General features: G+C 37.4%; 1 protein-coding gene and 1 non-coding gene across 4 annotated transcripts in view; both read left to right on the top strand.

The window, feature by feature from the left end:
* Rc3h2 (ring finger and CCCH-type domains 2) overlaps nt 1-12,516 on the top strand; it is a 64,276-nt gene that overhangs the window by 25,183 nt on the left and 26,577 nt on the right. For all 3 annotated transcript variants that reach the window (XM_042678770.1, XM_042678768.1, XM_042678769.1), the window contains 4 exons: nt 2,463-2,663; nt 3,599-3,731; nt 3,837-3,955; nt 6,250-6,362. In XM_042678770.1, coding sequence (XP_042534704.1) covers nt 2,463-2,663; nt 3,599-3,731; nt 3,837-3,955; nt 6,250-6,362 — 566 coding nt within the window. The remainder of the gene's footprint in view (nt 1-2,462; nt 2,664-3,598; nt 3,732-3,836; nt 3,956-6,249; nt 6,363-12,516) is intronic.
* On the top strand, nt 3,405-3,515 carry LOC122107151. Its single transcript, XR_006147296.1, has one exon. It is a non-coding gene; the product is annotated as a small nucleolar RNA SNORD90 (small nucleolar RNA).

Raw genomic sequence — 12,516 nt, 5'->3', positions numbered from 1 at the left:
TTATTTAGTATACTGAAGTAACAACCTTGGTGTTCATACTCTGTAAAATTGAGATTTTGACTTTTTTATATTGGTATTATTCTGATTTGTGGCTTATGGTTCTCATATATCTATCACTGCTACTGATGAGCTGCTATCTGAAGAATACTAGTTTAGGAAGTTATTTCAATTTTATTTCTCATTTCATCCTCATTGGTCTGTAGTTCAAAATTGTAAAGCACAGTGTATGGATGAGTAAAATAATATCATACAGACTTATCTACCAAAAGTCCTCAGTTCTCATTATTGTCCCAGGACATTTCTCATCTTTATCAGCTTAGAGACCTGAATTTTGTGGGTACATACAGAAAATCCTTCTTTGAAGATCAAGATTAGTCTAACCAAGATAACATAAAGCACATAATTTTATTAATTTGTAATGAGAAATGTATTTTATTTATTTATTTATTTATTTATTTTGGTGTTAAGGTTTTGAACTCAGAATCCCTCTTACTAGGTAGGTACTCTACTACTTGAGCCATACTCCCAGTCTAAGAAATGCAATTTTTAAGTGCATTGAATTTTTTATGGATCATGGAGTGAGGAAAAAAAGGAAATTAATGATGTCAGTATTTAGTGTAGTGATTCGCAACTGAAGACACATTACATTGGTGGAACTGTTAAAAAGTATGTATACTTCGGCTGGGAAGGTGGCTCAGTGGTAGAGTGCTTGCATGCATGAGGCCCTAGGTTCGATTCCTTAGCACCACATAAACAAAAAAAGTGGGAAGTGCCACTGTGGCTCAAGTGGTAGAGCACTAGCCTTAAGCTAAAGAGCTGAGGGACAGTGCCCAGGCCCAGAGTTACGGCCACACGAATGGCAATTTAAAAATAAAGGATCCTTAAGTTCTATCCCGGAATTCTGACTGAGTTTATCTGAAATGAGACTGTTCAAGTATATTTACATATACTTTTAATTAGATGGTCTTTGTATCCAGGATTTCCCATAAACTAATCCTGTGTCTTTGTGTCTTTCAAAGCTTCATAAATGATAGAGTTTTGGGTGTGTTTTGTTTTGTTTTGTTTTTCCCACCTAAGGAGCATTCAGTGCCCTACATTGTATTTAAATATGTTAATAGGATCAGGGTGTGGCTCAAGTAGTAGAGTGCTTGTCTTAACAGGGGAGTTGAATCCAAAGTGAGACTATTATCTCCAATTAACTACCAGAAAAATGGCACTGTGGTAGAGTGCTGGTTTTGAGCAGAAGAGCTCAGGGACAGCTCCAGGGCCCGGAGTTCAAGCCCCATGACTGAGTCTCACAGACTTACCAAGGCTGGCTTTGAACCACAATCCTCATATTTCAGCCTCCTTAGTATCTAGGATTACAAGTATGAGCCACCCACACCTGGCTTGGCTATGTTTCTTATTTATCTTTGTCTTTCCTTTACTGCTACCCATGTGGTGTTTTTTAAAATATAAATCTGAGCTAGGCACTGATGGCTCAGGCCTAGCTACTAAGGCTGAGATCTTAGGATCACAGTTCAAAGCTAGCCTGGGCAGAAAATCTGTGAGACTCTTATCTCCAATAAACTACTCAGAAAAGGTTAGAAGTAGCCCTGTGGCTCAAGTGGTAGAATGCTAGTCTTGAGCACAAAGATACTCAGATACCACCCCAGGGCTGGCAGGAAAATACAAAAGCAAAAATTATACATCTGATCATATTGGTTCAGTACTTAAAAGTACTGAGAAGCTTTTCATTCTCTTTAGGATAATATGTAAATTTTGTACCATAATATACAAGGCCCTCTATGATTTTTTTTCTTTTTTTGGGGGGGGAAGGGAGTGTCCGGTTATGGGGCCTGAACTCTGGGCCTGGGCACTGACCCTCAGCTCTTCAGCTCAAGGCTAGCGCTCTACCACTTAAGCCACAGCGCCACTTCTGGCTTTTTTCTTTTTGCTTATGTGGTGCTGAGGAATGGAACCCAGGGCCTCATGCATTCAAGGCAAGTGCTCTACCACTGAGCTACCTTCCCAGCCCTCTAAGATTTTTTTTCTAGCTTCTTATCGTTCATGTTTCTGTTTCACCCCTCAATATTCTTTCTAGAATTTTGTTATTCACGCTTTCATTACTGAAGAACTTACACAGCTTGAAGAGCCTTTTCTGAAAAATTTTTCCTCTACCAAACTAGTTATTTAATTGCCTATCCTCTGTTACCTTAAGTAGTGCTTTAAGTTTTTGCTTGTGAGTCTCTTTCCTTTCACCTGCTGATGAATTCATTGAAGACAAACTATATTTAGTTATATAAGTTCTGTTTTGTTCAAAAAATGGTTTGTGGTAAGGATATTTTCTTACTTTTCTGTCTTAATTTGTGGTGTTTTATATGTAGTATGCTTTATCACTCCCCTTTGAAAGTAAATTAGCTGGTGGGGAGAGAAACAACAGAACAATTCAGATCAGTTTTTATTTTCTTCTAATTTTTTAGGTTACCAAAAGGGATGAAGATTCTTCCCTAATGCAGCTAAAGGAGGAATTTCGGAGTTATGAGGCATTGCGCAGAGAACATGATGCCCAAATTGTTCATATTGCTATGGAAGCAGGACTCCGTATTTCACCTGAGCAGTGGTCTTCGCTTCTGTATGGTGACTTGGCTCATAAATCACACATGCAGTCTATCATTGATAAGGTTTGTAAAATTAGAAATATGCCATTGCTTTTATATTGAAGAGTATTGGAATACAGATGTCCCTTTACTTAACAACCAAGTATAATCAATTAATTTGAAAATCCATCTAGTAAAGATAAGCTACTCAGCCTCATATCTTGTCATTGTACACTGGAGGGTGTTTTTTTGTTTACCTCATGATCATGTGGCTGAGAGCTGTTGATTGCTGCTAGTGCCCAGCATTGTGAGAGAATATTGTACTGTGTAGGAATTCCATCCTACTGTACATGTATTCCTTTTGCATCATTGTAAAGTTGGAAACTCTTTAAAGTAAAACCATTGTTAAGTAATGTATATGTTCTAAAAGGAGAAATCTGTGTTTTTAAAAGTCAAGCTCTTCCAACACATTTTTGTTTTTATTACTTTGTAACTTTGAAAATAGAGGGGTTGGGAAGGTGGCTCAGTGGTAGAGCGCTCACCTTGCATGCTTAAGGCCCTGGGTTTGATTCCTCAGCACCACATAAGCAGAAATAAAAAAGCCAGAAGTGGCGCTGTGGCTCAAGTGGTAGAGTGCTAGCCTTGAGCTGAAGAGCTGAGGGACAGCACCCAGACCAAGAGTTCAGGCCCCACAACTGGACCCCCCCCCCAAAAAAAAAATAAAATAAAATAATAGAAAGTAGTAGGGAAACAAATACAAGATATTAGCATGAATGTAGCTATGCTTACAGAACCTCAAATTTGCCTACAGTCTGACCTCAGAAAGTTACTGTTTTCTAAGTGTCTAATGATGAATTTCATAGGGCAGATTCTGAGATGAAAATTGAATTCATCATTGAAACTCCAATTATGAAATCTGAAGACACTTGAAGACCTATTAACTGATTAATGGGAAGCATATGAATATAGATTGTCATAACAACCAGAGTAAAATAACCATTCTCTCTTCTGTTTGTTAGCTGCAATCTCCAGAGTCATTTGCAAAAAGTGTCCAGGAATTGACAATTGTCTTGCAACGAACAGGTGACCCGGCTAACTTAAATAGACTGAGGCCTCATTTAGAGCTTCTAGCAAACATAGACCCTAATCCAGGTATATAAAAAAGTTCTCCATTACTTAGACTTTGTCTATCTTTGAGGTAAATAACAAAAGAGAATTACTGGTAACACATTATCTGCTCCCCTCCCTTAATTTTAGACGCTGTTTCACCAACTTGGGAGCAGCTAGAAAATGCAATGGTAGCTGTTAAAACAGTGGTTCATGGTCTTGTAGACTTCATACAGAATTATAGTAGGAAAGGCCATGAGACACCTCAGGTAAGTTTATTTATTGCACCTCAGTTGCTGTTATCAGAGCTTCATGCTGAGCATCCCAACAGTCTGTTTGATTAATATACTCCTTATGTGACTCTTAGGTCATAAGACTATTTTTGTTTATTTTATGTGTATGTGATGTTAGAGATCAAAACTGAGGCTTTAAAGCAAAGTCAAAGTTCAGCAAAATAAACACCAGGAAGTGGGTACTTGGTGGGATAGAGGGGGAAAAGGCAGATGAATGAGGAGAAGAGGGGGAGAATGCAATCAAGGATTTAATGTATAGCCTAAAAAAATTAAGGAAAGTAAGGGTTAGAGGGTGGGTTGGGAAAGATGCGTGAGAATGTTGAAAGGGGTGACATTGATCAAGATGCATTGTATTTATAAACTTTGTTAAATGGTAATTTCTTTGTACAACTACTCAAAGATAATGATTTTAGAAACAAAACAAAGCTTTAAGCATGCTAGGCTAGGTCTCAAACTGAGTTACACCTCTTGCCTTCTCATCCCCAGCCCCTTTTTATGATTGTCTCTGATCTTTAGGGAGTAATTCCATTTTTAGTGTAGCATTACCATTTTGTACTGCATGGAGAATTTAGACAGTCTTGGATATGAATTTGCTGAATTACAAACCTATTTGGACCAAGCATTATTCATCAGTTTTTTTCACTTTATCCAGTTCTTTCTTTTTACTGTAGAAAACTTGGGAGATTTTTTTTCCTATTACTATCTCCAGAGTGCATTTTTCTTTATAAAATGTATGGAATTTGAATTCTTATTATATTTTCAGTGCACTTGAGAGAAAGTCAAAATAGGATACTGTGTTTTGGGGGCTGGGAAGGTGGCTCAGTGGTAGTGCTTGCCTTACATGCATGAGGCCCTGGGTTTGATTCCTCAGCACCACATAAACAGAAAAAGCTGGAAGTGGCTCTGTGGCTTACGTGGTAGCACTAGCCTTGAGCTAAAGAGCTGAGGGACAGCTCCCAGTCCCAGAGTTTAGGCCCCACAACCGACAAAAAAAAAAAGGATACTGTGTTTTAATGATCAATTTTATTTATTCAGTTGTTAGGAGCCACTTCCCATGTGTAGTATTTTACATATTTTACTTCTAATACTTAGAATAACCTGCAAGGTAATTGTTCTCAAGCTGCAACTTAAAGAAGTTAAAGACAGCGCTGGTGGCTCATGCCTGTAATCCTAGTTACTCAGGAGGCTGAGATTTGAGGATCACTGTGCCAGCACGCATAGACAGGAAAGTCTATGAGATGCTTTATCTCCAGTAAACCACTCAGAAAACCAGAAGTGGCGTTGTGACTGAAGTGGTAGAGCTCTAACCTTGAACTGAAGAGCTGAGGGATAGCATCCAGGCCCAGAGTTCAAGCCCCATGACCGACAAAAAAAAATAAAAGTTAAATAACACACCCAAGGTTAAGACAACAGTAACTGACAAAGTTGACCTGCTCTATTATCTTTTTACTCTTCTATCTTTATTTGATTAGAAGACATTACAATATTCATCTATCAACTGAATATTAAATGCTTACATATTACTGAGATCACAAAAACAATAATGACATCTTTGATGCAAATTATAATTGTTGTGATTTTTGTTGTTGGTTGTGGTGGTGGTGGTGGTTGTGGGGCCTGAACTGTGGGCCTGGGCCCTGTCTCTCAGCTCTTCAGCTCAAGGCTAGGGCTCTATCACTTGAGCCACAGTGCCACTTCCAGCCTTTTCTTATGTGTTACTGAGGAATCAAACCCAGGGGCTCATGCATGAAAGATAAGCACTGTACCACTGAGCCACCTTCCCAGCCCTGTGATGAATTTATCTTTTGTCTCAGATAGTGTAGCAAAATATAAAATTATTCCTACACCTATGGATAGAATTTTGCTTCCATGTTAACTAATGAAGTGTTAAGTTTCACTTTCAAGGAAATTGTATCTTATATTTTCTGGAAAAGGTTAAGTGAGCAAAGCTTATTGGTTTTTTTAAACGTTTTTTAACTTACTTGATTTTACCATAACTTTAAGGTAGCAGTAATTTAGAGAGAAAAAAAATCTTAACCTTTTCTAGAATTGCTTTATGTGAAAGATAAACTAGTTTTTTATGGTTTCTAAAATACTACCTGTTCGGCTATAAAACTCAACAAGAAAAAATGGAATGGTATTTGTTTTAGCATAAGAATCACTTGTCTAATGTGAAAAAAAATTAAGGGGATTATTATAAGTTCTGACATTCCTAGAATGAATAACTATATTCTTTGCATTTCACACATATTGAATATTTTTGTTTGTAGCCTCAGCCAAATAGCAAATATAAGACTAGCATGTGCCGAGATTTGCGACAGCAAGGAGGTTGTCCACGAGGAACAAATTGTACATTTGCCCATTCTCAGGAAGAGCTTGAAAAGTAAGTTCTGAGAATTCTTTTAAGTTTAATTTCTGGTTATTGTGAGACTGTCACATAGTCTTTAAGTTTTCAGTGTTTTCAAAGATACAAATAAGTTCACTTTCTAGATTCTTTTTTTTTTTTTTTTTTTTTGGTCGGTCGTGGGGCTTGAACTCTGGGCTTGGGTGCTATCCCTTAGCTCTTCAGCTCAAGGCGAGCACTCTACCACTTGAGCTACAGCGCCACTTCCGGTTTTCTGGTGGTTTATTGGAGATAAGAGTTTCACTGACTTTCCTGCCTGGACTGGCTTTGAACCGCGATCCTCAGATCTCAGCCTCCTGAGTAACTAGGATTACAGGCATGAGCCACCGGCACCCAACTTCTAGATTCTTTACGTTATAAAATCACCTTTTCTTTTGAAACTTTGAGGATTAATGTGAGTAGAATATTAATATAAATGAGTTAGAACATTATTCAAGGATCATAGTGCTAGCAGCATTTTTTTTAGCTGGAATCTATACTTCTGCTGCCTTTGTAGGAAGAAAATATTCCTATTTGCTTTTACCTTACTTGCTCAGGTCAGTTAAACATACTAGCAAAATAGGCAAAATGCTAAAGCCATATACATTTTCTTTTTATGGCTTTTGGTCTTATAAGTTTTTTTTTTCTGCTTTCCCTTTTTATTTATGAATAGTCTCTAGTTCTATGTCCTTTTACTCCAGACATAAAGCAAATAGATATAGACTGTACTATTTATGTTCAGTTAACCAAAATTTTGTTCATCAAAACTTCACCAATAAAATGATCCTCATCTTTCTATTATATAACTGATGTGTGTATCAGTTCTTAGTGGTGTCTCCATTTTGGTTTTAGATACTTTACAGCTAAGCTAATTTTCTACTCACATGTTTCTTCCCCTTTCTTCCACTTTTCTGTCTACTCTGTTCAACTAGTTATACCAACCATGTAATAAGAATACTCTTTGTAAGTTATCTTCAGTTTTTCCTGCATTCTCACCAAGTTTTGCCAATTGGGCTTCCTATATATTTCTCACTTTTTTCCATCCACATAATACAAGCTATTAACTCCTTTTTTGTGTGTTCATGTGAGTCCTGGGGCTTGAACTCAGGGCAAGGGTGCTATCTCTGAGCTTTTTCCTCAAGGCTAGCGCTCTACCTCTTGAGCCACAGTTCTACTTGTCTTTTTGGTGGTTAATTGGAGGTAAGTATCTCACTGATTTTCCTGCCTGTGATCAAATGATGATCGTTTTGAGTATATAGTCTTACGACATTAGCTACTGGCACACAGCACTCAACTCCTTAATGTATAGATGATCCCTAACTTACATCTGATGTTGCCCACCTCCTCATTCCTTTCTCACAAATCTTTGAATGTACAGATCTATGTATATTACTCCACTATATCTGTGTTTAATAGTTTCTTATTGTCCTGTAGATAAAAGATGCAAAATCTGAGTTGTGACCTATAAATTCCCAGCATTTTCTAATGTATGTCTTAGTTCACAACATACCTTGATTAAACTCTTTATTCAACCCATATCAATCTTCTGTCAGTTCCTAGAATGCACTGTGCTCCTACATTCCTGAGATCTTTCATTTACTGCTATTCCTTCTAGCCTTGTCTTGGCTTTTCCTTTACCTTCCATATCTCTCACTTCTTCAAAGGGATCTCTTCACTGCTTCATACCAACTAGTTGCTGCTTAGTCATTTATCACAATTTTAATTAATTAAAAATGTCTTTCAGAGGTTGATAGAGTTTTCTGTGAAGTCCAAATAATAAATATTTTTTTACTTTATGGGCAGTATGATTTCTGTTATAAGTACTCTACTCTGTCATTGTTCCCAGAAAAATTGGACATAGACAATGTAGAGGATAGGTATAGTTATAAACTTTATTTTGAAGAATAAGCAACTTTGGCTTATGTGACATAGTTATTTATTTCTGATCTATTTCTTGTCTGCCTTGCTAAAGTGTAAGCTTGACAGACTATATCTCGTTTATCACTATCTCCTTTCCTTTATCATTAGCAGTGAACCCTGCATATAGCAAAGAATGAAAGAGTGTAAGTAGGTAAGTGCAGGAAAAAAGAACACTAATATGCTTCTCTTCTCATATTTTTCCCTTACTTAAAGATCCTAGAAAGGCTATAGGAGGCCTGAGGGGGAAAAAGAAAGATTCTATTAGCATACAGTCTAATTCTGTATGCTATTCCATATCATAATCATTTTTGAGATTCTAGGAGATTTATTCAGCATATCTGTATGTGAAATAGATGGTTTTTTTAGCTAAAGCTTTCCTTTTTCCTTTTGCTATTTTTGGAATTTTAAAATATAATTTTATTATTATTAAGGTATTGTACTAGAGGATTTACCATTTCATAAGCTAGATAATGAATGCAATTCTTTTTGATAATGTCACCCCTTCCTTTACTTTTTCCCTATTTTTCCCCCTTCCATCCCTACCTACAAGTTGCATAGTTCATTTTCCTCATAGTGTATATTGAATGCCATGACTATATTTCACTCTTCTTCCCTCTATTTCTGTGTCCTCCCCTCACCACTGAAAAGATAAAATAAAGAACAACAAAAACAAAAAAATAACCAACAACCAAAAAAACCCATTTCCATTTCCTGAAATTTGTTTCAGAAAACAGTATTTTAAATGTTCACAGGAATTATACCTTTGGATTCCTCCCATAACAATATCCTCCTTTAGTCTGACTTTGTGTGAATTCCTAGAGTCCTGTATAAGTTATCATGTACAGTTGCATTTTATATCTACCTTTCTCATATGAGAGAAAACATGAGCAATTTATGACTCTGAGCTTGGCTGACCTCACTTAACATGATTTTTTCAAGATCCATCTGTTTCCTTGTAAATAACATAATATTTTTCATTCTAATCATTTTCATCTTCTAAAAGTTGGTGTCTCGGTTATAAGGATCTGATCTAAATCTTATTCTCAGACCTAACTATCTTTTAGATAAGATTGGGCTTATTGATTTGTTCTAAGGCAGGTTCAGTTGACTACTGTATGATTTTATTTTATTCTTCTTTCCTCTTCTACATGTTGTTCACTCTGTCTTGTGTGTTTTTCTGTTTCTTCTTTATTTGGAGTGTTTCTAATCATACTTAGATATTATCTTCCCTCTGCAGACTTCCCTGATTTCCTCAGGCAGTATTAGTTGCTTCTTTCACTCTGCTGGCATACCTCTTGCCTTAGTCCATTATATGCTACTAGAGCAGAATTCCACAGACTAGGTAATTTATAATGAAACTTTATTTGGCTCACAATTCTAGAGGCTGGAAGTCCAAGACTGAGAGGGCATAGCAGAAGGAAAATGTTTTCATATTTGTATATGAAGTATTTTGATCATATTACCCCCTTCAACCTCCTTTCTCCTCCTTTCTTGTCCTTCCCCCACCTGCTGGTTTCCACCCACTTGAATTCTGGGCATGGGCACTGGTCCCGATCTTTTGCACTCCAGGCTAGTACTCTACCACTTGAGTCACAGCTCCACTTCTGACAATTTTTTTGGTGGAGATAAAAGTCTCATGGAAACTGGGTGCTGGTGGCTCACGCCTGTAATTCTAGCTACTCAGGAGGCTGAGATCTGAGGATTGAAGTTTAAAGCTAGCCGTGGCAGGAACATCCATGAGACTCTTATCTCCAATAAGCCACTAGAAAACCAGAAGTGGCACTGTGGTTCAAGCGGTAGAGCACTCACCTTGAGCTGAAGAGTGCAGGGATAGCTCCCAAGTCCAGAGTTCAAGCCCCACGACCGACAAAAAAAAAAAAGTCTCATGGACTTTACTGCCTTGGCTCACATTACATTATGTTCCAGATACAGAAAGGAACATAGAAAAGCAGAATCCCTGATACAGAAAGGAACATAGAAAGGCAGAATCCCTGTTCACACAGCACTATCACTGAAACAAAAGCAGTGAACATAAAGCAAATAGAAAGCATATCTGGTGGTGATGGATTCTGGGAAGAAAAATAATACAGAGGAACAAGAAAAAAATGATGGGGGAAGGGGAAATATTTTAGGTAGGATATTCAGGGAAGGAGTGTAAAATAACATTTAAGCAGATACCTGCATGAAGTGGTAGTTCATAAAAAAGATAATTATGGGAATGAAGTCTTTAAGCAGATACCTGCATGAAGTGGTAGTTCATAAGAAAGATAATTATGGGAATGAAGTCTTTAAGAAAAAAAATAGCTAGAGAAGTTGCCCTAGGTACTAGAGGATGTGTTTAGAGATTCAGGGAAGTTAGTGGAATTGGTGATAGAAAGAATTCTCTGATTTTTATATATTTTCTCTGTTAAATGGGAAGCTATATCAATTCTCGGGTAGACTGGAGATTGGAGAGGAAAGGGATGTTAGAGGTGGGAAAATAAACTTAATTATGAAATATATTAATGAATTGGTTGGTTATATAAAATAATTGTAATTTTGAAAAAATAAGTCTATATGCAGCATGATTGTACCATTTTTCCTCCATTAAAATTAGCTGTTTGGGAATAGCATGGAGTAAATGATATATTGGGTTGGAATTTTATCAAATGACTTCTGAGGGAATAAAACCAGTTACGATATTTACAAAGGAGGTACTAATAGTGGAGAGTGGATTCTAAGTTGAGTGAGGGAGTAAAAGTACTTGAGAGAGCTCATGAATGATTTTATAAGTATATGGAATAATTGACTATTTCAAGTTTGAGGTCTAGATTTTAAGTCCAGGTATTAATTATAAGAGACCACTATGTACTCTTCTCACTTTGCCTCATTTGGTTAAGGTTTTTTTGTTGTTGGTGGTGGTGGTAGTGGGGCTTGAACTTTGGGCTTGGGTGCTGTCCCTCCACTCTTCATCTCAAGGTGAGCGCTCTACCACTTGAACCATAGTGCCACTTCCAGTTTTCTAGTGGCTTTTGAAGAGATAAGAGTCTCACAGACTTTCCTGCCTTTGAACTGTGATCCTCAGATCTCAGCCTCCTGAGTAATAGCTATGATTACAGGCATGAGTCACCGTGCCCAGCCGTTTGTTTTTTTTTGCCAGTCCTGGGGCCTGAGCATTGTCGCTGAGCTGGTTTTTGCTCAAGGCTAGCACTCTGCCACTTGAGCCGCAGTACCACTGAGGCTTCATGCATGCTAGGCAAGCACCTCTGCCACTAAGCCACATTCCCAGCCCATGAATACGGTTTGTTGTTTTTTTTTCAACTTCTCCTAATTCCTCTATTTTGAGAGGACATCATACAAAACCTTGTTAATTGCTTGTTTTACTAACAACCAAAATGGTAAGAGATCTGAGATTTTTCCCTTTGAGGATGGAAAGCAAGAAGCAGCTGGGTATTTTGTATGAGAACTTTGAAGAAGAATGTAGAATAGGTTTCAGAGAACATGTTAAAGGAAGCACATAGATCACTGGCCCTCTTAATGCCATCAAACTGCTTCTCTCAAATATAGGTCTACCCATATTCCTCCTCTAAAAAGTAATCATTGGGGGCTGGGAATGTGGCTCAGTGGGAGAGTGCTTGCCTAGCATGCGTAAGCCCTGGGTTACATTCCTCAGTACCACATATAGAAAAAGCCAGAAGTGGCGCTGTGGCTCAAGTGGTAGAGTGCTAGCCTTGAGCAAAAGAAGCTCACGGACAGTGCCCAGGCCTTGAGTTCAAGCCCCAGGACTGGTTAATAATAATAACAACAACAACAACAATAATAAAGTAGTAATCTTTGGTTTCTTGTGCCAAACATCAAAACTCATCATCTCCAGATTTGGGGGAATCTGTTTATTTCAAACTTCATTTTCTATTATTCCATCTTTATCCACTCCAACATAGAAGCATTTATTTTTTCTTGGCGCTTTAGTGTGTATGTAATGTAGCTGTTCATAGATACTGAAGGAAAAATACGAAAGCATTGCTTATTACCAACATTTCATATTTATTTGCCATGTTTATATATAACATTGATATCTGCTAATTTAAGCATAGAGATGACCCCAATATATGTAGTCTTCTGTCTATGTAACTTTTCACCACTTAAAATCAGGAAATTAGGCCAGGTTCACTCATATAATACTAACTACTCAGTAGGTTAAGATCTGAGGATTTGAAGCCAGCATGGGCAGAAAAGTCCTTGAAACTCTTGTCTC

The sequence above is a fragment of the Dipodomys spectabilis genome, unplaced genomic scaffold (assembly GCF_019054845.1).
Source record: "Dipodomys spectabilis isolate Male_0828 unplaced genomic scaffold, ASM1905484v1 ptg000046l, whole genome shotgun sequence".
NCBI lineage: Eukaryota > Metazoa > Chordata > Mammalia > Rodentia > Heteromyidae > Dipodomys > Dipodomys spectabilis.
The sequence above is the reverse complement of the archived record's forward strand: the minus strand, read 5'-3'. Positions and strand labels throughout refer to the sequence as shown.